Raw genomic sequence first — 27730 nt, forward strand, 5'->3', positions numbered from 1 at the left:
TGATTTGGCACATCATTGATCACGTTAGGCTACACAGCATGAAATATATTGGGACAAATTACAGACAGTAGCCTACAAGTAGCAAAATATAATTCAATTGATTGAACATGATTAAGATACGCATACTGTATATATATATATATATATATATATATATATATATATATATATATATTGTGCTGTTATCTTGGTTTTCATTTTAAGAATATTTGTATACATTGAGTGTTTGTATCGATTGGAAAGACATTGGAAACTTTGTATTTGAAAACAATTTTGTTCAGAAGTTATCGGTGTCAGAGAGAGATGGATAAACCATTTGATTCTGTGTTTAGCGGAGATCTTCTGTGTACAAAGTGACGTTTGAGGGCAAAATAGCATCTAACGATGCAGGCGTTAGATTACGAGCGTTTTCAAGTGCAACGTTAATAACGATTGTTTTGGGAAACAGCTCAGAGATTTAACAATACTCCTAAGAACCTAATGCAGCTCAGAGATTTAACAATACTCCTAAGAACCTAATGATGAATTTAGCCTTAAGATGCTTTTGCGAAACCGGGCCCTGGGGCCTGTTGCACAAAAGTAGAATTAAGACATCCGGGATAAATGACTCAGCTGAGCTCAATGAAGCCAAAACATGTGCGTCCAGGCTTAATTGGTTGCACAAAGACCAAGCCAGGATGAGCAGACACGGATTCATTAAGCCAGGTGAAACCAATCCTGGATAGGTGCGCGCTCACGGCTCACTCAAATAGACCCCGCCACAGATCACAGATTAACTGATTTACCATGGCAACTAGAGCCGCGTACTTTTCCCCGTCGGAAGCACAAATCCTCATGGAGGCATACGAGGAGGTAAAAGATATAATTAAGAAGAAAGGCAACACCGCCACAGTGATAAAGCAAAGAGAAAAAGCGTGGCAAAGTATTGCAGGACCGGCCTGAATCGTAAGTAGTGCACAATTACACACTCACGCTCCCGCTGAACATCACAATTACAATTCAAATATTAATTCACATCTCCAAATGCAGTTGTACTGTAATTATGAAACGGTTAAATTTTTAATTGAAATGCACTGCAGATATGAGTGAAATTGTGTAAAGTAACTCCATCACACTGTATAAAGCTATTGATATTTTTTGATATTTTTACTGAAAACAAGACAAAAATACCAAGTAATTTTTTGCAGTGTGACTCCATTAAATGTGTGTGTGTGTGTGTGTGTGTGTGTGTGTGTGGTGTAGATTAAACATGAACGGCCAAACGGGACATGGCAGCAGGTCAAAATCAAATACAAGAACATTCTGCAGAATGGTATGTCCCTGACTAATATTTAACAAAGCACAGCATATATTGTACCCAGAAGGTGCCTGCTCACACATTGTCTGTACTGTTTTAGCAGTGAAAAAGAATACCCACAGACAAGGCACGGGTGGTGGGTCACCAAAGGCTGACCTTACCCAGCAGAGGACATGGCCTTGGAGCTAAATAAAGGCAGGCCCGTCTTAGAGGGGATCCCTGGGGGGAAAGAGACGAGCATAGGTTCCTCCCAAGATGCCACCCGCTTCATTCAAGGTATGTCCTTCCATCTTTACATGGGATACAACCACATTCATATTTATCAATTTGACTGTCTGACTTTGGTTTACCTATTGCCTTGCAGTGTCTGGCAGCACTGTGTTCCTGTTAGAGCCACCAGCACAAGCACCAGACGATGCTGATCCAGTGAGTACTCCATCAAAGGCATACTGTAGGCCTGGCATGTCTGTCTACTAGCTTCAATATGAATCCGATTAAATTGATAGGGTGAAGGCCCAGTGCACAGCAACAGCACATGATGGAGACGATGATGAGGGAGAGACCATCTCTCTGGATTCCAGAAGCATGAGGTATCATGTTAAGACTGTGAAAGTACTATTTACTCTACAATGGTGAGGAGTCCTCATCAAAATCAAAAAATCTAATTTCTTTTACAGGACCCAGATGCTATACAGTGGGAAAACCAGCCTGGCAACATAGTGCGTATTATAAAAGGACACCACATCCTGCCAAATTCCAGCTGCGCTAATTGTATTGTGTTCACAGAGCACCAAGCTATCAGAAAGTTGTATGGCAACCACCTCCGGCGCCAAATAGAACTGGCAGACATAGACATTCAGTACAAGAAGAAAAAGATGGAAAATCTTGCACTGGAGTCCGAAATAAAAAAGAGGACAATTAGGAAACTGGACCTTGAAATAAAAAAACTTGAGAGGGAGGTGAGATATGCCTTCAATGTACACCGTTATGCTAACTGTAACACAAATGTATTAATCATTATTTTTCTTTCCTCCCCCAGCTCCAAGAAGATGACACAGCTCAAATAAAAAATTAGGTATTTCTCGTAAAGTCAAGTGAGCCATGACATATGAGCTCTTATTGTGAGCACACAGGACGGTGGCATCTTTCTAAGGTTTTTTTTTTTTTCCCAGCAATCAGTACAACCAAGTCATCGTTATAAGGCATCGCCCTCTTTTGCCCACCCCCCAGCACCAGGTGTGGCCACTAGCCTATATGAAGGCCCAAAATTGTGTGTCCTTTCTGCTTGACAATGGCATGCCCATTCGTGCGAGATTGTGGATGAAGAAGCACTTGTGCTGAGGAAGACCTTCAGGCGAGAAAGGGTCTTCAGGACCGGTTGGACCCACTGGCCTTCCCTGATGACCATCTATATGAAAGATACAGGTTTTTCTGCAGATGGCATCAGGTATCTATGCAGACTACTGGGTCCCAGGATTAAGCACCGCACTGCACGGAGCCATGCACTGAGTGTGGAGCAAATGGTTTGTGTGGCCTTGGGCCTTTTTGCTAGTGGAGCCTTCCTGTACTCAGTGGGGGATGCGAAAAAGCTGAACAAGGCCACAATTTGCCGCACAATAAGGATGTGTGGTCTGGCTATCAAAGCATTAGCAGATGTCTTCATCTCCTTCCCTGGCCACAGAAGACTCTGTGACATCAAGAGGAGTTCTAGAGGATTGCAGGTAAGAGGATCTACAAATACAGGACAACTGTTAACACATAGTAGGATACTCATACTTTTGTGGACAGGTTCCCCAATGTCATTGGTGCAGTGGACTGCACACACATAAGGATAAAAGCCCCTCAGTGCCCATGAGGCCGATTTTGTGAATAGGAAATCCTTTCACAGCATTAATGTTCAGGTAACATAACTTTTTGATATTGTCCATTGACGAACACTCTGCATTGCCAGTGATGTGCATTGATTGGTGTAATATTCCTCATCTTTTTGATTTCAGATGGTCTGCAATGCTGACTGTGTGATCAGCAAATGTGTGGGCAAAATGGCCTGGCTCAGTCCATGACTCCAGAATCTTTCGGGCCTCTGAAATCTATCAGTGCCTATCACAAGGTAAGCCACACAACCCCTATTTATAACCATCATGGCTGTGTCAAGAATATCACTGTGTTTATGGGTAGTAGTAATGATGAGATTTTTGTTTGACAGGTGAATTCTCTGGTGTGTTGCTGGGAGACAGGGGTATGGCTGCCAGCCTTTTCTCCTGACACCTTTCACAGACCCCAGGAAGCACAGCAGGCCTACAACCATGCCCATGCCAGGACCAGGGCCAGAGTTGAAATGACCTTTGGCCTCCTGAAGGCACGCTTTCACTGCCTTCAAAATTAAGGTCAGCCCTGTTAGGGCATGTGAATTACTGTGCTTGTGCTGTCCTCCACAATGTGGCCTGCCTGAGGAAGGAGAGGGCCCCAAGTGCCACCAGCCATGGACTGGGACAATCCGGCAATCTTCCCTGAACGACAGTGGTCGGCTGCTGAGGGACCAATATGTGTTGAATTATTTTAGTTAGTATGTGTGGCTTTCAATTTTGGTTAAATATGTCCTGCGGTGGCAGAGGAATTTGGTTTTTTTTGGGTTCGTTTTTTGACGAATTTGGCCTCTTATGATGTTTGTGCGTATATACTGTGTGTAATACAAGGCTGCAGGGAGGCTACTGCATCCATTCATTTGTCTGTTCAGTTGATGTGTATGGATTTGTCCTGCATTTATTTTAGTGTGCAGACATTCAGGTGTTTTATATACAGACCTTTGAATGTGTATGTATCATTTTGTATAATATGCTTGGATTCTGTGCTTTCCATCTTGTAGAGTCACTGTGACTTCAGTTTCGAAAGGAGCTGATGGTTTACCTGCTTTGTTTTGTCCTTATTCAATAAAGGAACATAATGTTAACATTGTGTTTTATATTCATATGGAATGTGTATTTGTTATATGACAGAGTACTAGGGCCACACTGAAGAAAAAGGATAAAGTCATAAATTTATGAGGCTGGTCTTTCTGCAGAAAAGCTACATATTGTTTTTACAGTTTGATACTTATGACAATGTGATACTTAATATTCTGGCACATCAGCATGTCTTTGTTTATGAAACCATACTGAAGTACAATTTCACGAAATGCCCCACATCTGTCATTTTAACACTGTCCTCCTTTAAAACAACTGGTTACAATATTATGACTTGTTTTTTTTCCCTCTGTGGCCCTATATTCTATCATTTTATAATGCCTTATAGTCTATGGGGAACTGTAAATTATCTAATGATAGCAAACATCATCTAAAAATCATTTTTTATCCAAAATCATGAAATTAATGATCCAAACATTAAAATAATAACAGTGGGTCTAGTTATATGTGATAACAATGTATAGTGAGCAGTGAAATAACTATTGGTTTCCATTTGTGGTGACTGCTGACTGACATTAGGGATGAGATTAAATAGATCCTGGAATTTAGCCTGGTCTGGAGCAGGCTAGCTCCACAGAATAAATCTCCATGGTAATTTATACCATAACATATCCTCCTGCCCCCTATCCATCTTTAGTGCAACCGGATTACGGATCAATTGAGCCAGGATCACCAAGATATCCTGGCTTAATCCCTTATCCTAGTTTTGTGCAACAGGCCCCTGGTCTTGTGTCTGGAAGTAGTTTGGGCTAGCTAGTGCTAAAGTAGGTTTCACTTTGGATAGCCTATTTCCGGGGCTAGTTAGAGACAGTCAATAAATTACACAATGTAAATGGGACAATATTTAGTTTGTATATGAATTTCTACAATTTATAGTAGGTTTGAGGTTTTTAAGTCATTGTTTTCTATTTAAACTTTTTTTATATTGTCCCATGTACATTGTGTAATTTACTGATGGTTCCTAACTAGCCCCATCGGGATATCCAAAGTCAAACCAAATTTACCACGGGCATTACGATCGGGTCGCGTGCAGCTGCGCTCGAAATTGATGATTACTTGGGTGCTGTTGTAACGTCTGCTTCCAGCTCACACTCTCAAACACATAGATCCCCTGAACGCAGCTCACTTTCCAGATCCCAATCACCTGAATTCTGATCACCTGTTCACACACCTATATGTCATTATCACACACTATTTAGTTCAGTTCATTGCACCCCGTCACTGTGAGGTATTGTTTGTTTTGTTACACATTCTATTCGGAGCTCTGTTTATTTCTGTATTAGTCCTCCTGTGTATCGTAGTTTTTAGCCTTTTCCCTGCCTGTACTGTTGCGTTTTTGGAGTCCCTGTGTATGACCTTCTGCCTGCCCCTGGACCCAGCGCCCTGCCTCCTCCTGTGGTTCTTTACTAATAAACACTTGCGCTTGAAACCAGCACTCTGTCTCCCATCGTACTCGCTACAGTTGTGGGCATATGGGCAGGACTGAAATAAACCCAACCCAAGAAAAGCCTTAATTCCGTGACATACAATCTTTTTCCTAATCATCTTGTAAATCTCAGTTTTGGATGAGACTGACTTTATGACCAAAATTATCCTATTTACACTAGAAATTCTTTTCTGTCTCATATCAGTGGCATATGGGCTGTTTTCAACCAGAGAAGTTGTTTTTTTACGACTCAGTCGGTCTTTAAAACCTTTTCTCAATACAGGGGGTGCTGTTTCCACTTTGGAAAATATCGTCTCCAAATTAAACTGCCTCATACTCAATTCTTGCTCGTACAATATGCATATTATTATTACTATTGGATAGAAAACAATCTCTAGTTTCTAAAACCGTTTGAATTATGTCTGTGGGTGAACCAGAACTCTTTCTACAGCGAAAATCATGACAGGACATGCGAAGGTCAGAAAAATAGTCTCTGTTCTCAGATCAGTTTAAAGCTCTGTGTGTGCCCTATGGATCGAAATGAACTGCACCCGCCTTCCCCTGGATGTYAGTAACCAATGAGAAGTGGAATGGAGTCTCTACGTATTTCTCAGAGTTTATAAAAGGCAATGGAGTGACATGTCCGTTCTTTTGGACGCTCGTCAAGGCGCAAGAGAGGACATCAGAATGGCATGTTGAAAAGCTCTTGTTATCGGCCTAAGATATATCCGTCTGTGATTTAATTTGATATAGGTGTTAGAAACATCATAACGAAGTTATTTGAAAACGATTTATATCAGTTTATGCGAGTATATTGCTATTTTCGGAATTTTCGTAGTATTGCGTTTGAGGATTTGGACATGTGTGTGCCACGTAGCTATTGTTAGCTGCTAGTTCCGAAGTTGAAGAGGACGTTTTACAACAAAGCAACGATTATTTTGGACAAAGGACACCTTGCCCAAGATACTGATGGAAGCTCGTCCAAAAGTAAGAGCTATTTATGATTTTATTCCGTATTTATGTGGAAAAATGTAAACGCATTTGTCGGCCATTGTTGCGGCACTAGTCTGGCTGTAACGCACACTGTATGTCTAGTAACGTTAATTTAAAAAATCTAACTCAGCGGTTGCATTAATAAACTAATGCATCTCTTCATTAGCTGTCCAACCTGTCATTATTTAGTCAATCTAATCGATAAATAGATCTAACTAGTGCCATTCCAAGAGGCGCCGGCCAAATGGCATGCCATTGTTTTGACAGATTACATTGCATAACGCACACAATTTGTGATGCTAAAAATGCACATTTTCGAACAAACCTATATGCATATGTGTATATATGAATTTACAGACTGTTCACTGAAAGAATCTGAGAAGGGTAGTGAAAAAATAATATATTTTTGGTTGGTGATAACGTAGCCGCTTTTTGCCTTAATCAATGCGGGTGATGTTACTCATTGTGGTAATGCTTAAGTATAACGAATATTGTGTTTTCGCTGTAAACACATGAAAAATCTGAAATATTGTCTGATTCACAAATCTGTGATTTCAATTGCTTGTACGCTGTGATTTTTAAGAAATGTTTTATATGATAATTAGGTAAACACGTTCTCTCTGAGTTATTCAGTCGCTTTGGTGAGTTTTTGGATTCAGATATGGCTTGCAAGCGTAAACTATGATTTTAACCTGAAAAAGCAACATTTTTCTAAAAAACATATGCTATACCATAAATTATTATATCAGACGTCATCTTATGAAGTGTTTCTGTGGAGTGGCTCATATATATCTGTTATTTAGTCCGAATATAGTGATAGCTACTGAGGGTAAAAAACTGGTGATAGAAGAAGTCGGTCTTTGTCTAAACGTGGTACAATAATTACATATTTGCCTTCCCTGTAATAACATTTAAAAATCAGAAATGGATGGCTAGAGTTTCCACAAGATGTGTCTTCATTTGCTGTATGCTGTGTATTTTCAAAAGTTTTAGGAGATATTTTGTAATTGACGTCCGGTCTCTTTAGATTATTCCGGGCTGCTTCAAACGCATTTCAGATGCAGCTCGTACTTGCAATGGTAGATAATTTTTTAGAACGTGTCTGATATGATATACCCCTGAATATGCACATTTTTCAAAAAACATATGCTATACCATAAATATGTTATCAGACTGTCATCTTATGAAGTTGTTTCTTGGTTAGTGGCTATATATATCTTTATTTAGTCGAAATTGTGATAGCTGCCCATGCAGGAAAAAAATGGTGGAGAAAAAAAAGTTGTGTCTTTTGCTATCGTGGTTAGCTAATAGATTTACATATTGTGTCTTCCCTGTAAAACATTTWAAAAATCAGAAATGATGGCTGGATTCACAAGATCTGTATCTTTCATCTGGTGTCTTGGACTTGTGATTTAATGATATTTAGATGCTAGTATTTACTTGTGACGCTGTGCTAGTCAGCTTTTTTACTGTGGGGGGTGCTCCCGGATCCGGGATTGGGAGGAACTAGAAGTTAACTAAATATGTAGAGCTTATTAATTATGTAAATGGTATATAGATAAAGACACAGTTATGGATATAAATATGTAAAGATTCAATCAGTGTAATTTCTTACTTTTTTTTTAGGTATATTCTTAAAACTCTATTGTTGGTTAAGGGCTTGTAAGTAAGCATTTCACTGTAAGGTCTACACCTGTTGTATTCAGCGCACGTGACAAATAAAAATGTAATTTGATTTGCTACACCAAACAGTACCTATCCTGTAACTCCCAGTAATGTATACCAAAAATATTTGGTTAAATCACATTATCTGGTGTAACAATCTGTAGCTGTGATTTTGGGCAGATCCATGGTAAGAAATGTGACTGTTCCTGGTGCAGAAACAATGTCCTATCCCAGAGCTCGAGTAAATTACATTACTAAGCTGCTCCCGAATGTACTACGTTAGGATATGTGGGTTTTAATGACATTACTAAGCTGGCCCTGAATGGACTACGCCAGGACATTGATTCTATCCTAGTCCATGTGGGTTTTAATGACATTATGAAGGGCAGCTCTGAACAGTTGAAACTGGATTTTAAAGAGCTGATTGACTCTCTGCTTGACACTAATAAAATACACATCATATCTGGCCCTGTGACCTCTCTGATCATATCTGGCCCTGTGCCCTCTCTGATCATATCTGGCCCTGTGNTATCTGGCCCTGTGCCCTCTCTGATCATATCTGGCCCTGTGTCCTCTCTGATCATATCTGGCCCTGTGTCCTCTCTGATCATATCTGGCCCTGTGCCCTCTCTGAATCGTGGCATTGAAAGCTTTAGCAGGATTCTCTCTCTCTTCACAACTGGCTACGTGATTATTGCAGCTCAATGGGTGTAACGTTTGTTGACAATTTGATACCTTTTGGAAACAAAACACGTTTTATAAGGAGGATGGGATCCACCCAAATCATTTGGGTTTCTGGATCCTTTCACAGCATTATAAGGCTGCGTTGAGACAATGACTTATCAATGACCGAAACCCAGCTCAGTTATACCCCAACCATCGTGTCGCTGAGTCATCATAATGCTTTAGCTAATGACATTATAACAGGGGCATTGGTAGAATCAATGTAAGTAACCTAATGTATGTCCCTCTAAATCAAATCAAATCAAATTGTATGAGTCACATGCGCCGAATACCTTACAGTTCAATTCTTACTTACGAGTCCCTAACCAACAGTGCAGTTTCAAAACAATACGGATATGAATAAGAGAGAAAAGTAACAAGTAATTAAAGAGCAGCAGTGAAAAATAACAATATATACAGGGCGGTGCCGGTACAGAGTCAATGTGCGGAGGCACCTGTTAGTTGAGGTAGTATGTACATGTAGGTAGAGCTATTAAAGTGACTATGCATAGATGACAACAGAGAGTTGCAGTGGTGTGGAGAGGGGAGGGCAATGCAAATAGTCTGGGTAGCCATTTGACTAGATGTTCAGGAGTCTTATGGCTTGGGGGTAGAAGCTGTTTAGAAGCCTCATGGACCTAGACTATGGGCTGTCTCGTTGTTGTCAGTGATCACTGTTGTGTCATCAGAAAATTGAATGATGATGTTGGAGTCGTGCCTGGCCGTGCAGGGAGTGAACAGTACAGGGGGGGGGGTTGAGCACGCACCCCTGAGGGGCCCCCGTGTTGAGGATCAGCGTGGCGGATGTGTTGTTACCTACCCTTACCACCTGGGGGCGGCCCGTCAGGAAGTCCAGGATCCAGTTGCAAAGGGAGGTGTTTAGTCCCAGGATCCTTAGCTTAGTGATGAGCTTTTAGGGCACTATGGTGTTGAACGCTGAGCTGTAGTCAATGTATAGCATTCTCACATAGGTGTTCCTTTTGTCCAGGTGGGAAAGGGCAGTGTGGAGTGCAATAGAGATTGCATCATCTGTGGATCTGTTGGGGCGGTATGCAAATTGGAGTGGGTCTAGGGTTTCCCGGAGGGTGGTTAGATGTGAGCCATGACCAGCCTTTCAAATCACTTCATGGCTACAGACGTGAGTGCTACGGGTCCGGTAGTCATTTAGGCAGGTCACCTTAACGTTCTGGGCACAGGCACTATGCTTAAAACATGTTGTATTACAGACTTGGAGAGGGAGAGGTTGAAAATGTCGGTGGAAGACACTTGCTAGTTATCAGCGCATGCTCGCAGTACACGTCCTGGTATCCGTCTGGCCCTGCGCGCCTTGTGAATGTTAACTTCTCTAGGTAGGGGGCAGCTATCGAATTTTGGATGAAATGCATGCCCAAATTAAACTGCCTGCATCTCGGGCCCAGAATATATGATATGCATATAACTGGTAGATTTGGGATAAGAAAACACTCCTAAAGTTTCCAAAACTGTTAAATAGTGTTTGTGAGTATAACAGAACTGATTTGGCAGGTGAAAACCCGGGGAAATCCAACCCGGAAGTGCCTTTCATTTGGAAAAATCCCTCTTCCATTGCTTGCCCATCCTCCATTTAAAGGGGTATCAACCAGATTCCTTTTCCAATGGCTTCCCCAGGCTGTGACCAGGCTTTAGACATAGTTTCAAGCTTTTATTTGAAAAATGAGCGAGATTATCAAAACGCCTCAGGTGTCCTTTGATTAGTTCATGCGCGCGAGAGTTGTATCTCGACATTTTCTTTTCTCTGTAGTATTGAATAGTTTACCGTCCGGTTGAATATATATCGATTATGTATGTTAAAACAACCTGAGGATTGATTATAAAAAACGTTTGACATGTTTCTACGAACATTACGGATACTTTTTGGAAATTTTCGTCTGCCCTCGTCTGCCCTTCAGGACGGCACGAGCCTGTGGTTTTCTGAACATAACGCGCAAACCAAATGGCGGTTTTTGGTTATAAAAATAATCTTATCGAACAAAAATAACATTATTGTGTACTGGGAGTCTCGTGAGTGCAAACATCAGAAGATCATCAAAGGTAAGCGATTAATTTTATTGCTTTTCTGACTTTCGTGACCAAGCTAATTTGCGGCTAGCTTTCTTACTGTTTTGTCTAGCGATTGATAAACTCACAAACGCTTGGATTGCTTTCGCTGTAAAGCATATTTTCAGCAAATCTGACACGATAGGTGGATTAACAACAAGCTAAGCTGTGTTTTGGTATATTTCACTTTTGATTTCATGATTAAAATATTTTTAGTATTTTTTTTATTTATTTGGCACTCTGCAATTCAGCGTTGTTTACGAAAATGATCCCGCTAAAGGGATCCGTGCGTCAAGAAGTTAATGGAAGCCTCTCCAAACATATTCAGGTAGAATCAGGAATTCCCAGGCCGCTGTCTAGGCCCTTACTTTTTCAATCTTTACTAACGACATGCCACTGGCTTTGAGTAAAGTGTGTGTCTATGTACGAAGATGACTCTTCACTATACACGTCAGCTACTACAGCGACTGAAATGACTGCAACACTTAACAAAGAGCTGCAGTTAGTTTCAGAGTGGGTGGCAAGGAATAAGTTAGTCCTAAATATTTAAAAACTAAAAGCATTGTATTTGGGACAAACCATTCCCTAAATCCTAAACCTCAACTAAATATTGTAATAAATAATGTGGAAATTGAGCAAGTTGAGATGACTAAACTGCTTGGAGTTACCCTGGATTGTAAACTGTCATAGTCAAAACATATTGATACAACAGCAGCTAAGATGGGGCGAAGTCTGTCAGCACTATCAACAAGGCAGGTCCTACAGGCCCTAGTTTTGTCGCACCTGGACTACTGTTCAGTCGTGTGGTCAGGTGTCACAAAGAGGGACTTAGGAAAATTGCAATTGGCTCAGAACAGGGCAGCACGGCTGGCCTTGGACGTGCACAGAGAGCAAACATTAATAATATGGATGTCAATCTCTCCTGGCTCAAAGTGGAGGAGAGATTGACTTCATCACTACTTGTATTTATGAGAGGTATTGACATGTTAAATTCACCGAGCTGTCTGTTTGAACTACTGGCACACAGCTCAGACACCCATGCCTACCCCACAAGACATGCCACCAGAGGTTTCTTCACAGTCCCCAAGTCCACAACAGACTATGGGAGGTGCACAGTGCTACATAGAGCCATGACTACATGGAACTCTATTCCACATCAGGTAACTGATGCAGCAGTAGAATCAGATATAAAAAGCAGGTAAAAATACACCTGTGAAGAAACATCCATAATAAACACAAATACAAACACACAGGAAGTTGTCATAGGGTGTATCATTCAGCGTGTGAAGCCCTGACCTGCCTTCCTCCCGGGCAATTACTGTGTGAAACACATCTCACTGTCCTGGAAAACAAGCTCATATTCCACCAGGGTGAAATTCCCCTTGAAAACATAGATTAACCGTATAACCATGGGACTGTGTGCGGACCTGTTCTTTGAGTTCATCGATGGTCCTCTCGGCCAGTTTCATCTCCTCCTGGAGTTTCTCTCTCTGAGTCCTCAGGGTGTCCAGCTCTGTACTCTTCCTCTCGGTCTGCTTCTGGAGCTTCACATGTTCCTGCTTCTCCGACACAGACAAGTCACGCATCCTAACACAGAGACAAAGTATATATTAACACACACATTTATTTTATTTATTTATTTTTATTAACTTTTATTCAACTAGGCCAGTCAGTTAAGAACATATTGTTATTTACAATGACGGCCTAGGAACAGTGGGTTAACTGCCTTGTTCAGGGGCAGAACGACAGAGTTTTACCTTGTCAGCTCAGGGATTCGATCTAGCAACCTTTTGGTTACTGGCCCAATGCTCTAACCACTAGGCTACCCTGCCGCCCCTACACTCTAACCACTAGGCTACCTGCATACTGTATATACTGAACAAAAATATAAATGCAAAATGTAACAATTTCAACAATTTTACTATAAGGAAATCAGCCGAATAAAATATATTAATTAGGCCCCACCCACTTGGGAGCCAGGCCCAGCCAATCAGAATGAGTTTTTCCCCACAAAAAGGCTTTATTACAGACAGAAATACTCCTCAGTTTCATCAGCTGTCCAAGTGACTGGTCTCAGATAACCCTGCAAGTGCAGAAGCCGGATGTAGAGGTCCTGGGCTGGCGTGGTTACATGTGGTCTGTGGTTGTGAGGCCGGTTGGACATACTGCCAAATTCTCTAAAACGACGTTGGAGGCGGCTTATGGTAAAGAAATTAACATTAAATTATCTGGCAACAGCTCTGGTGGACATTCCTGCAGTCAGCATGCCAATTGCACGCTCCCTGGAAACTTGAGACATATGTGACATTGTGTTGTGTGACAGAACTGCAAATTTTAGAGTGGCCTCTTATTGTCCCCAGCACAAGGTGCACCTGTGTAATGATCATGCTGTTTAATCAGCTTCTTGATATGCCACACCTGTCATGTGTATGGATTTATCTTGGCAGAGTGATTTTTTTTAGCTACCTACCAATAGGGGCCCTTCTTTGCAAGGCATTGGAAAACATCCCTGGTCTATGTGGTTGAATCTGTGTTTGAAATTTACTGCTCGACTGAGGGACCGTATACATACATGGTCACACGCACGCACGCACACACACACATACCTGACGAGAGCTTCCTTCAACCTGCCGTTCTGCTCCTCCAGCTGTTTGACATGGTAACTGGAAGCAGCACCGTCTGAACCTGATGAAACAACACGTTGGTGTGAGAGTGTGTTCTTGATGTGTGTGTGTGTGAGCGTGCGCCACGTGCTAGTCTGCGTCTCTGTGTCTCCTCCTACCTTTCTCCTCTATCTCGTGTTTGAGGATCTCCAGGTCCATGGCGAGCTCTTCTAGTTTCTCCTTCAGTGACTCCACCTCCTGCTGCAGGGACTCTGCCCGCTCCTCAGCCATCTCCTTGTCCAGCGTGGCCATCTCTATAGCGTCAGCCGTGTCCGCCATCTCCTCCATGTAGTGCTCCTTCGCCTCCTGGGCCTCCTTCGCCTCCTAGAGGGAGTATATGGTGGATAGAGAGTCAGTTAAGAGTCCACTACTGATTTGATGAATTATAGGTACTTTGAGGTAAACTGATAAATTAGAAGTACTGTGAGGTAAACTGATAAATTATAAGTACTTTGAGGTAAACTGATAAATTAGAAGTACTGTGAGGTAAACTGATAAATTAGAAGTACTTTGAGGTAAACTAATGAATTAGAAGTACTGTGAAGTAAACTGATTAATTAGTATTACTGTGAGGTAAAGTGATGAATTGCAGCACTGTGAGGTAAAGTGATGAATTGCAGCACTGTGTAGGTAAAGTGATGAATTGCAGCACTGTGTGAGGTAAAGTGATGAATTGCAGCACTGTGAGGTAAAGTGATGAATTGAAGCACTGTGAGGTAAAAGTGATGAATTGCAGCACTGTGAGGTAAAGTGATGAAATTGCAGCACTGTGAGGTAAAGTGATGAATTGCAGCACTGTGAGGTAAAGTGATGAATTGCAGCACTGTGAGGTAAAGTGATGAATTGAAGCACTGTGAGGTAAAGTGATGAATTGAGCACTGTGAGTAAAGTGATGAATTAGCAGCACTGTGAGGTAAAGTGATGAATTGAAGCACTGTGAGGTAAAGTGATGAATTGAAGCACTGTGAGGTAAAGTGATGAATTGCAGCACTGTGAGGTAAAGTGATGAATTGCACGCACTGTGAGGTAAAGTGATGAATTGCAGCACTGTGAGGTAAAGTGATGAATTGCAGCACTGTGAGGTAAAGTGATGATTGCAGCACTGTGAGGTAAAGTGATGAATTGCAGCACTGTGAGGTAAGTATGAATTGAGCACTGTAGGTAAGTGATGAATTGCAGCACTGTGAGTAAAGTGATGAATTTGAAGCACTGTGAGTAAAGTGATGAATTGCAGCACTGTAGGTAAGTGATGAATTGCAGCACTGTGAGGTAAAGTGATGAATTGCAGCACTGTGAGGAGTGATGAGTAAGTGAGAGTGATGAATTGCAGCACTGTGAGGTAAAGTGATGAATTGCAGCACTGTGAGGTAAAGTGATGATTGCAGCACTGTGGGTAAAGTGATGAATTGCAGCACTGTGAGGTAAAGTGATGAATTGCAGCACTGTGAGGTAAAGTGATGAATTGCAGCACTGTGAGTAAAGTGATGAATTGCAGCACTGTGAGGTAAAAGTGATGAATTGAAAGCACTGTGAAGTAAAGTGATGAATTGCAGCACTGTGAGGTAAAGTGATGAATTGAAGCACTGTGAGGTAAAGTATGAATTGCAGCACTGTGAGGTAAAGTGATGAATTGAAGGCACTGTGAGGTAAAGTGATGAATTGCAGCACTGTGAGGTAAAGTGATGAATTGCAGCACTGTGAGGTAAAGTGATGAATGCAGCACTGTGAGGTAAAGTGATGAATTGCAGCACTGTGAGGTAAGTGATGAATTGAAGCACTGTGAGGTTAATGATGAATTGCAGCACTGTGAGGTAAAGTGATGAATTGAAGCACTGTGAGTAAGTGAGAATTGAAGCACGTGAGGTAAAGTGATTGAATTGCAGCACTTGAAGTAAAGGATGAATTGCAGCACTGTGAGGTAAAGTGATGAATTGCAGCACTGTGAGTAAAGTGATGAATTGCAGCACTGTGAGGTAAATGATGAATTGCAGCACTGTGAGGTAAAGTGATGAATTGCAGCACTGTGAGTAAAGCTGAGAATTGCAGCACTGTGAGGTAAAGTGATGAATTGAAGCACTGTGAGGTAAAGTGATGAATTGCAGCACTGTGAGTAAAATGATGAATTGAAGCACTGTGGGTAAAGTGATGAATTGCAGCACTGTGAGTAAAGTGATGAATAAGCCTGTGAGTAAAGTGATGAATTGCAGCACTGTGAGGTAAAGTGATGAATTGCAGCACTGTGAGGTAAAGTGATGAATTGCAGCACTGTGAGTGAAATGGAATTGCAGCACTTGAGGTAAAGTGATGAATTGCAGCACTGTGAGGTAAAGTGATGAATTGCAGCATGTGAGGTAAAGTGATGAATTGAAGCACTGTGAGGTAAAGTGATGAATTGCAGCACTGTGAGGTAAAGTGATGAATTCAGCACTGTGAGGTAAAGTGATGAATTGCAGCACTGTGAGGTAAAGTGATGAATTGCAGCACTGTGAGGTAAAGTGATGGAATTGCAGCACTGTGAGGTAAAGTGATGAATTGCAGCACTGTGAGGTAAAGTGATGAATTGCAGCACTGTTGAGGTAAAAATGATGAATTGCAGCACTGTGAGGTAAAGTGATGAATTGCAGCCCTGTAGGTAAAGTGATGAATTGAGCACTGTGAGGTAAAGTGATGAATTGCAGCACTGTGAGGTAAAGTGATGAATTGCAGCACTGTGAGGTAAAGTGATGAATTGCAGCACTGTGAGGTAAAGTGATGAATTGCAGCACTGTGAGGTAAAGTGATGAATTGCAAGCACTGTGAGGTAAAGTGGATGAATTGCAGCACTGTGAGGTAAAGTGATGAATGCAGCCACTGTGAGGTAAAGTGATGAATTGCAGCACTGTGAGGTAAAGTGATGAATTGCAGCACTGTGAGGTAAAGTGATGAATTGCAGCACTGTGAGGTAAAGTGATGAATTGCAGCACTGTGAGGTAAAGTGCTGGTTGCTTTCTTTACCTTCTTGGCCTCTTTGAGTTGTTTTGTCAGGTCGTTCTGCTGCTCCTGCATCTTGTTCTTCCATTCCTGGAGCTGCTCCAGTTGGATCTTATGTTTCTCCAGCTCCTTCAGCTTGACCTTCATAACAATAACAATAATAACAATATTATTATTATTATAAATAATAACAATAACAATAATAACAATATTATTATTATTATAAATAATAACAATAACAATAATATTGTTATAAATAATAACAATAATAACAATAATATTATTATACATTATAACAATAATATTAATCATCTAAATCAATATTATAATAATACACTTTATTTGTATAGCACAATTGATACATAGACAGCCACTGTAGATGAAATATATCATTTTTCTTGACCAACCAACTTAGTTTTGTCATTTTTCTTTCAGAAGGGGGGGTTACAGGCAAATATATATATATATCAAAGAAATGCAAAGATAAACCCTTGCCCCCTTAGTCGTCGTTTTGAAATTTTGACAATAGATATTCTGTTAATAAAGCAACTGGGATATTATTCCATCTACTGAGGTTGGATTTAATTGATCTGAGTGTATTCAACTCGGATGGCAAATTCAGTTGCATTATTTTCAATAAAAACTTTGGTGGCATCCCATAGAATCTGGGGGTCATCGACTGAATTTTTATGGATCATTATGAATTAATTTAGTTAAATTTCAGATTGATCACAGAATGTAGTATTTTGTAGGAATGAAACATTGAAACGCCATCTTGTGGTTCTTTTAGGAGATTCTGAAACGTGTAGTTGGCAGTAGTCAGAGTGGTGGTCAGACAAGCTAATTCTTGATGAAAGAAAATAGAGGTGTAGATAATAGGATGAATTAATGAGAATGATTTATGCCTGTTTGAGTAGAAAGTGTACTCTTTGTTGTAGGATTATGCGCCAGGCATCAATGAGGTTGTAATCTGAGAGCTGGAGAGCTATGGCATTATAATGATGACAGAACTTCGCGTTTGTATTTTTAATTTTGGGGACGCATAATTGAGAATCGTGGTTGCAAGTACAATTCGCTAATGTGTCACTTAATTTCGCAAGCTTGTATCTGTCTGACGTGTGAAAGATTTAACAACAGTCGCAAACTTGTAACTTGGCATTTGAATACATTCAATACGTTTTGGAAGCATCATTTATTTTCAGAATTGTTACAAGCCATTTTCCGAGTATGAATATTCTGCTTTGAATCAAAAATACACTTGTAGATTTTGATTCTGCACGCGCTCTAAGTTCTGTCACTATTGTCACGTTACCAAGAGATTGGTACACTTGTAGAAAGTTTTGTAAGTTTGTGGAGAGAGATTTTGAAAAATTCGATTTGAGCAGCTCTGGGGACAGGACCTTTTACTCCTGACCAATCAGTTCTCTCTGCTAAAACCACAGCTGCTTAACCAATGCCTCGATTGTTCCATCAATTAAATCTCTGGAATTAGCTACCTAATTGAGCAAGGGATGACGAGGTAAGTAAAACCAAAACGATCTACTTGAAGGTAATCGTCTCTTATCTGTGTACATATATTTTTTTTGTGGCATGACAGTAGTACACACACAGTAGAAAATATATTTGCTAGTTAACCATCTGATTAATAAAGTTGATATTAATGCCATTAGCTAGCTAAATAGCTAGCTAAATTGAAATGTCTGGGGCAAAGCTAGCTAGCTAACTCCCACCATCATCACTGCAGTATAGCGAATGTTGGCTATGTTTCTAGAAAATAAAAACTATATATTTGCTAGCTATATTTTAAAAACTTGTGACATACTTTTGAACACCTTTTGTCAAACTACTTACTTCCACTACCTGTTTAATGACTAATCGGTGACTGAAAAGATGTCAAGAAAAATGCCCCTTTCAATTTCACTGCAAATAGACTAAATAAACATAAAGCCTTCATAAACACTATATAATGTGTTACAAATCATCTATAACCATATGTCATGCTTTATAAAGAGTTCCTAAATGTGGCATAACTGTGTGACATAACCACCAATGCCAAATGTGACATAACCCACAATATGTCAAATATGACGTTACCCTGTGCTTTATAAAGGGTGGCATAAGCACCACTTAAATAAAAACTTTAGAAATCATATTAAACTGAGGCTTCACAAAGCATCTATAACCCATCATGCATCTTGGTAGAGCATTACAACGCCAGGATATTGGGTTTGATTTCCGGGAACACACATCATTTTTAGATTATATTACATTCCGGTAAAACATTTCTAGGATGAACCTCTTCCCCTTTTGGGTGCATAGTCAATATTGGGACAAAATATCCCCCAAAATGCTGTGCTGTAGGATGACACACTCTCTAAAGTGCAATCATGCACAGCAGAACACATTGGTAGTGCCTTTTAAAATGTTGCTAGGGACTTTTAAAATGTTGCTAGGGACTTTTAAAATGTTGCTAGGGACTTTTAAAATGTTGCTAGGGACTTTTAAAATGTTGCTAGTGTCACGGCGCCTCCTCTGCATTGCAGGGGCGGTTCCTCCTGCAGGCAGAGGAGGGTCGTTAGTGATTGGAGCCACCTGGGCTCAGGGTATAAAACTGCTTCACTAATCACCTCTCTCTCTCTCTCTCTCTCTCTGCTCCTCCAGGTATGATCCTGTTTTGTTTGTTCCTTTGTAGTTTTGCATAGTTTTCACTCAGTCATGTTCACACAGTCATGTTCACACACACAGATTCACGCATCCATGCACTTTACATACACCTTACATCATGATACTTCCACACCTCATTCCTTTTTCTTAGTTTAAAGTTAATAGTTTTGTTTATAATAAAGAACACTTTTTAATTGGCCTATACCTGTTCGTGTCCCCTCATTTTTGTCACAGGCTATGAGCCGGCTTGTGACACTAGGGACTTTTTAAATGTTGCTAGGGACTTTTAAAATCTGTTGGTATATTTTAAATCTTTTGAATTCTGCTTCTTCCCAAATGTAGTTTTCTTGGTTTCCCCCCATTTTCTTCTGGTTTACTATAGTTTTTTTTCACACTTTTTTTAATAGAAAAACAACAATATTGGATCTTCTGTGTACACAGCTTAAACCACATCAGGGGATGACTTTTGAGGGGTGGGAACCATCCCCCTCGTTCCACACCCAAAACCCACCCATTGGTCACTCCCCACCCAGAAACCCCTGTGAACCCCATTCCCCCCCAGACCTGCTATGGTTCCTTGTAATAAAGTGAACATCCCACACCTTAAAGTGATGTTATATGTTGACAATTATTAGAAAACAAGTCTGTTAATTCCTAGTTCTTTTGCAAAAAGCCACACGTTTCAATGCATGCCACTGGGAAATAACAATATCTAAATAATAATAAACATAATAATAATCATAATTACGTATATGAATAAACATGATACTAATAACGATACCTTGTCCTCTGTCCTCTTCATCCTCAGAGTCTCTAACTTCTCCTCCAGATCCTTCACCTGACCTCGTAGAGACTCCTCCTCCTGGTGGGGAGAGAGAGGGAGAGGAGAGGGAGAGGGAGGGAGAGAGAGGGAGAGGGAGAGGATAGAGGAGAGAGAGAGAGAGAGAGAGAGAGAGAGAGGATCGAGAGAGAGAGAGAGAGAAGAGAGAGATGCAAGCTTAAGCCTCAACCTCTTCAACATATACATCAACGAATTGAAGGGGATAGAACAGTCTGCAGCACCCGCCTCACCCTACTAGAATCTGAAGTCAAATGTCTACTGTTTGCTGATGATCTGGTGCTTCTGTCCCCAAACAAGGAGGGCCTACAGCAGCACCTAGATCTTCTGAGATCTAGATTCTGATTCTGGTCAGACCTGGGCCCTGACAGATGAAATCTCAGTAAGACAAAAATAATGGGTGTCCAGAAAAGTTCAGTTGCCAGGACCACAATACAAATTCCATCTAGACACCGTTGCCCTCGAGACACATAAAAAAACAACACATACCTTGACAACTAAACATTCAACACCACAGGTAACTTCCACAAAGCTGTGAACGAGCTGAGAACAGACAAGGCAAGAAGGGCCTTCTATGCCATCAAAAGGCAAACAAAAAATTTGACATAACAATTAGGATCTGGATAAAAAATACTTGAATCAAGTTGTACAGTCCGTGGCCAAAAGTTTTGAGAATGACACAAATATGAATTTTCACAAAGTCTGCTGCCTCAGTGTCTTTAGATATTTTTGTCAGATGTTACTATGGAATACTGAAGTATATTTACAAGCATTTCATAAGTGTCAAAAGCTTTTATTGACAATTACGTGAAGTTGATGCAAAGAGTCAATATTTGCAGTGTTGACCCTTCTTTTTCAAGACCTCTGCAATCCGCCCTGGCATGCTGTCAATTAACTTCTGGGCCACATCCTGACTGATGGCAGCCCATTCTTGCATAATCAATGCTTGGAGTTTGTCAGAATTTGTTGATTTTTGTTTGTCCACCCGCCTCTTGAGGATTGACCACAAGTTCTCAAAGGGATTAAGGTCTGGGGAGTTTCCTGGCCATGGACCCAAAATATTGATGTTTTGTTCCCCGAGCCACTTAGTTATCACTTTTGCCTTATGGCAAGGTGCTCCATCATGCTGGAAAAGGCATTGTTTGTCACCAAACTGTTCCTGGATGGTTGGGAGAAGTTGCTCTCTGAGGATGTGTTGGTACCATTCTTTATTCATGGCTGTGTTCTTAGGCAAAATTGTGAGTGAGCCCACTCCCTTGGCTGAGAAGCAAACCCACACATGAATGGTCTCAGGATGCTTTACTGTTGGCATGACACAGGACTGATGGTAGCACTCACCTTGGCTTTTCCGGACAAGCTTTTTTCCGGATGCTCCAAACAATCGGAAAGGGGATTCATCAGAGAAAATTACTTTACCCAAGTCCTCAGCAGTCCAATCCCTGTACCTTCTGCAGAATATCAGTCTGTCCCTGATGTTTTTCCTGGAGAGAAGTGGCTTCTTTGCTAACCTTCTTGACACCAGGCCATCCTCCAAAAGTCTTCGCCTCACTGTGCGTGCAGATGCACTCACACCTGCCTGCTGCCATTCCTGAGCAAGATCTTTACTGGAGGTGCCCCGATCCCGCAGCTGAATCAACTTTAGGAGATGGTCCTGGTGCTTTCTGGACTTTCTTGGGCGCCCTGAAGCCTTCTTCACAAGAATTGAACCACTCTCCTTGAAGTTCTTGATGATCCGATAAATGGTTGATTTAGGTGCAATCTTACTGGCAGCAATATCCTTGCCTGTGAAGCCCTTTTTGTGAAAAGCAATGATGACGGCACGTGTTTCCTTGCAGGTAACCATGGTTGACAGAGGAAGAACAATGATTAAAAAGCACCACCCTCCTTTTGAAGCTTCCAGTCTGTTATTCGAACTCAATTAGCATGAAAGCGTGATCTCCAGCTTTGTCCTTGTCAACACTCACACCTGTGTTAACGAGAGAATCACTGACATGATGTCAGCTGGTCCTTTTGTGGCAGGGCTGAAATGCAGTGGAAATATTTTTTGGGGTTTCAGTTCATTTGCATGGCAAGAGGGACTTTGCAATTAATTGCAATTCATCTGATCACTCTTCATGACATTCTGGAGTATATGCAAATTGCCATCATACAAACTGAGGCAGCAGATGTGAAAATTGATATTTATGTAATTCTCAAAACTTTTGGCCACGACTGTAGAACCCATTGCCCTTTATGTTTGTGAGGTCTGGGGTCCGCTCACCAACCAAGAATTCACAAAATGGGACTAACACCAAATTAGGACTCTGCATGCAGAATTCTGCAAAAATACCCGCTGTGTACCACGTAAAACACCAAATAATGCATGCAGAGCAGAATTCGGCCGATACCCACTAATTATTAAAATCCATAAAAGAGACGTTAAAATCTACAACCCCCTAAAAGGAAGCAATTCCCAAACCTTCCATAACAAAGCCATCACCTACAGAGAGATGAACCTGGAGAAGAGTCCCCTAAGCAAGCTGGTCCTGGGGTTCTGTTCACAAACACAAACAAATCCCGCAGTGGCAGAATACCGAACCACTGTGACTGACCTAAACTTAAGGAAAGCTTTGACTATGTACAGACTCAGTGAGCATAGCCTTGCTATTGAGAAAGGCCTCCGTAGGCAGACATGGCTCTCAAGAGAAGACAGGCTATGTGCACACTGCCCACAAAATGAGGTGGAAACTGAGCTGCACTTCCTAACCTCCTGCCCAATGTATGACCATATTAGAGACACATATTTCCCTCAGATTACACAGACCCACAAAGAATTCCAAACAAACCCCAATTTGAAAAACTCCCTTAACTACTGGGTGAAATACCACAGTGGCCATCACAGCAGCAAGATGTGTGACCGGTTACCACAAGACAAGGGCAACCAGTGAAGAACAAACACCATTGTAAATACAACCTATATTTATGTTTAACTTATTTTCCCTTTGTACTTAACTATTTGCACACGTTTACAACACTGTATTATAGACATAATATGACATTTGAAATGTATTTTGTGAGTGTAATGTTTACGGTTCATTTTTATTGTTTATTTAACTTTTGTTTATTATCTAGTTCACTTGCTTCGGCAATGATAACGTATGTTTCCCATGCCAATAAAGCCCTTGAATTTGAGAGAGAAAAGAGAGAGCGAATAGTTTAATACAGCTGTTGGGGTGGGTGTTAGGCAGCAGGGACACTAAAGGACGCAGAGTGTAATTGTTCGTGTGGAACAACACTCCAGATTAACATTGAAAGCCACACACACACACACACCACCACACCACCACACACACACACACACACACACACACACCCCACCAAACCATACACACTACACCACCACACACACACACACACACACACACCACACACACCCCGCCAACAAACCCATACACATCACTACCACACACACACACACACACACACACAACCCCACACACACACCACCACACCACACACACACACACACACACACACACACACCACACACACACACACACACACACACACAACACACACACCACACACACACCAAAACTATCAAAACACACCACTGCACCTGAGTTGCCATAGCGACTCTCCCTGAGAGAGAGTGGATGAGACACTCATTATGGGCAGCTATATACTGAGTGTATGAAACAGTAAAAACACCTGCTCTTTCCATGAAAGTAGACTGACCAGGTGAAATACAGGTGAAAGATATGATCCCTTATTGATGTCACTTGTTAAATCCACTTTGATCAGTGTAGAATGAAAGGGGAGGAAAACTGGTTAAAGAAGGATTTTTAAGCCATTCAGAGGGTGAATTGGCAAGACAAAATATTTATGTGCCTTTGAACGGGGTACGGTAGTAGGTGCCAGAAACACCGGTTTTTGCCAAGAAATAAAACGCTGCTGGGTTTTTTCACACTCCAACAGTTTCCCTGTGTGTATCAAGAATGGTCCACCACCCATAAGGACATCCAGCCAACTTGACACACGTGGGAAGAATTGGCATCAACATGGGCCAGCATCCCTTGTGAAATGCTTCCACACCTTGTAGAGTCCATGTCCTGACGAAATGAGGCTGTTCTGTACAGATCCTAACATACGGACCACACCGCGTCATGTCGCAAAATAAATTTACACATACAGTGTTATTCAATCATTGCATCACCAGCGTCTGCGTAAGCCAGGCGCTAATATAGGTTATATTTGTGACGCTTGAAGTCCCGCCTGCTGGATGCATATTTGTGGCCTGCTGGAAGGTCATTTTGCAGGGCTCTGGCAAGTGCCCCTCCTTGCACAAAGGCAGAGTAGCGGTCCTGCTGCTGGTTGTTGGCCCTCCTACGGCCTCCTCCACTCTCCTGATGTACTGGCTTGTCTCCTCGTAGCGCCGCTCATGCTCTGGACACTACGCTGACAGACACAGCAAACCTTCTTTGCCACAGTTGCATTGATGTGCCATCCTGGATGGGTCGGCACTACCTGAGCCACCTGTGTGGGTTGTAGACTCCGTCTCATGCTACCACTAGAGTGAAAGCACCGCCCAGCATTCAAAAGTGACCAAAACATCAGCCAGGAAGCATAGGAACTGAGAAGTGGTCTGTGGTCACCACCTGCAGAACCACTCCTTTATTGGGGGGTGTCTTGCTAATTGCCTATAATTTCCACCTTTTGTCTATTCCATTTGCACAACAGCATGTGAAATTTATTGTCAATCAGTGTTGCTTCCTAAGTGGACAGTTTGATTTCACAGAAGTGTGATTGACTTGGAATTACATTGTGTTGTTTAAGTGTTCCCTTTATTTTTTTGAGCAGTGTATTATGCTAACATTTACAGCACACAATAATTAGTTATGGTAAATACACTTCCCTTTTTTTACCTCAGATTGGTGATGTTAGTATTAAAGTCTATAGTCATCACGATCTCACAACATCGATTTGCTTAAACACAGATCAATATCTCTCGTAAAAATCTCTGGCCTCACATAAGTTCACGGGTTTGAGAGGTTAAGCTATCACTTTGTCAGAGATATACAGAAAATATTTATATCCATTGATTTATTCCACAATTTGATGTGTTGAACTCAAAATGGATTAAACCGATTTTTTTATCTCGACCATCTACAGACAATACCCTATAATGACAAAGTGAAAACATATTTTAGAATTTTTTGCAAATTTATTGAAAATGAAAAAATATATATAAGAAATACATGTTAGAATCACCTTTTGCAGCGATTACACCTGTGAGTCTTTCTGGGTAATTCTCTAAGAGCTTTCCACACCTGGATTGTATAATATTTGCACATTATTCTTCAAATTCTTCAAGCTCTGTCAACTTTGTTGTTGATCATTGCTAGACAACAATTTTCAAGTCTTGCCATAGATTTTCAAGCAGATTTATGTAAAAACTGTAACTAGATCACTCAGGAACATTCATTGTCGTCTTGGTATTTTAAATATTCCATAAAAAAATCTGCCGTTTCCAGCTACAATAGTAATTTACAACATTAACAATGTCTACACCGTATTTCTGATCAATTTGATGTTATTTTAAATGGACAAAAAAAAGTGCTTTTCTTTCAAAAACAAGGACATTTCTAAGTGACCCCAAACTTTTGAACGGTAGTGTATGTTCTTGTTTGATATACATGTATATAATTATATTGGACAAGTTATCCTTCATCACATGACAGTATTTGTCTTGTATCCAATACATTTAGTTTACATTAGGAAGAAATAGGATTCTAATTTAGTTATATTGCATCATATTAACCTTTCAATATTAGTTTATCAACGGGAAGAAAAAAAATCATGAACATCGGTGTCATTTTATAATATGCACGGGTGTGAAATTTGTATGGATGAATCACAAAACAGCAGTTCTAATGTACTATTAGCTACACAAGTGAAACACCACTAATCTGGCTATTAGTCATTCCTAAACAGCCGGTAAAATAGCTTATTTATTTATCCAAAAAAATGTGAAGGCATTTGTAAGGATGCGAGTTTTACATGTCATGTCCACAACGATGCAGCATCAAACCAGCAACGTGTGAGAGGAGATCCCTGTACCGTAGGATCCTTATTCTGGTCGCTGTCAACTTCATTCATTAACAGATACTGAGGAGATCGATTATGTTACTTGTTTACTTGGTATTCGTGAGAGATATCTTTATTTTTTTGCGATAGCAGTTCACTGAATTGCTAGCGTTCGTTTGTAACGCTGCTACAATGTGGCTACACACGTCTGGGCGCTCGGTAGAATGTAAATGCGTTATCACGCGACGCCGCCTTCAAATCTCATTCCAAATGGCAATAACCTTTAATAAACTTTAATAAAAGTCCACACAAGGTGTCAAAACTATTGCACACCACTGGGCGCGAACTCCATGACGCTCCGATCGTGCTGCTCAGACCACTGCGCTACGGCAGTTCACAGTGCTTTTGCAAGCCGTGAGAATACTTGATACTTGATAGTATGAGGACGATTAGTTTGTAGAGCTTTTCCCTCAAACCACAGCCCCCTAGATACAGTACTGCATTGTTTTACTGTAGCCTAAAAACACTGCTTCCAGCTGCCCCCTGGTGGCCATTATACACGTWAAATATTTATTAGAATCCTCCTGCGATGAAATGGGTCATATTAAAATCCGACACCTGTACTACAGAGTATAGCTAATATAACACATTTAGACACCATGGGGCGGCGCACAATTGGCCCAGCGTCGTCCGGGTTAGGTTAGGGTTTGGCCGGCAGGGATATCCTTGTCTCATCGCGCACTAGAGACTCCTGTGGCGGGCCGGGCGCAGTGCACGCTGACACGGTCGCCAGGTGTACGGGGTTTCCTCCGACACATTGGTGCGGCTGGCTTCCGGGTTAAGTGAGCAGTGTGTCAAGAAGCAGTGCGGCTTGGCAGGGATCGTGTTTCGGAGGACGCATGGCTCTCGACCTTCGCCTCTCCCGAGTCTGTACGGGAGTTGCAGCGATGAGACAAGACTGTAACTACTACCAATTGAATTTCACGAAATTGTGGAGAAAAAAGGGGTAAAATATTATTAAAAAATGTTTTTATATGGCTTGCTATATATTGTACACGTCTTACCCAAGACAGTACACCTGTTAACATTCCCCTAAGCACAAAACTGACAAAATGAGGAAGAACAGCTCATGTTTACTGTGTCATTACACCTGAGGGTATTACATCACTCCAGTATCACAGTGGGCCATACAGTACAGTTAGTAATCCACTGTACCTTGCTGGGGAGTGGAGGTGGGGGGGCTGAAGGGGAGAGGAGCCCCCCAGGGATGGTGGGGGTCCCCAGGGGGGTCTGCGCCGGGGTGGAAGGCTCGCTACTGCTCATCTCTCCAGCCGAGGCAGACACAGACCCAGAGGGCCCCGCCTTGGAGGCCCCGGTTCCCGCAGG

At 41.4% G+C, this 27730-nt stretch overlaps 1 protein-coding gene and 1 long non-coding RNA gene across 2 annotated transcripts in view; one reads left to right on the top strand and one right to left on the bottom strand.

Moving 5' to 3' along the window:
- The window catches only part of LOC112072550 (dynactin subunit 1-like), a gene marked incomplete at its 5' end in the record, with an annotated part of 61973 nt that extends 34243 nt beyond the window's left edge, over nt 1–27730 (bottom strand). Inside the window, 6 exon segments of the mRNA XM_070439838.1 lie at nt 12571–12730; nt 13750–13828; nt 13926–14130; nt 16801–16917; nt 20222–20302; nt 27560–27730. Of these exon segments, the coding sequence (XP_070295939.1) occupies nt 12571–12730; nt 13750–13828; nt 13926–14130; nt 16801–16917; nt 20222–20302; nt 27560–27730 (813 nt within the window).
- LOC139024863 (uncharacterized) lies at nt 1243–1758 on the top strand. Its single transcript, XR_011476239.1, has 3 exons — nt 1243–1312; nt 1398–1573; nt 1662–1758. It is a non-coding gene; the product is annotated as an uncharacterized lncRNA (long non-coding RNA).

This window comes from Salvelinus sp. IW2-2015, unplaced genomic scaffold (genome assembly GCF_002910315.2).
Source record: "Salvelinus sp. IW2-2015 unplaced genomic scaffold, ASM291031v2 Un_scaffold1957, whole genome shotgun sequence".
In the NCBI taxonomy this organism is placed as follows: domain Eukaryota; kingdom Metazoa; phylum Chordata; class Actinopteri; order Salmoniformes; family Salmonidae; genus Salvelinus; species Salvelinus sp. IW2-2015.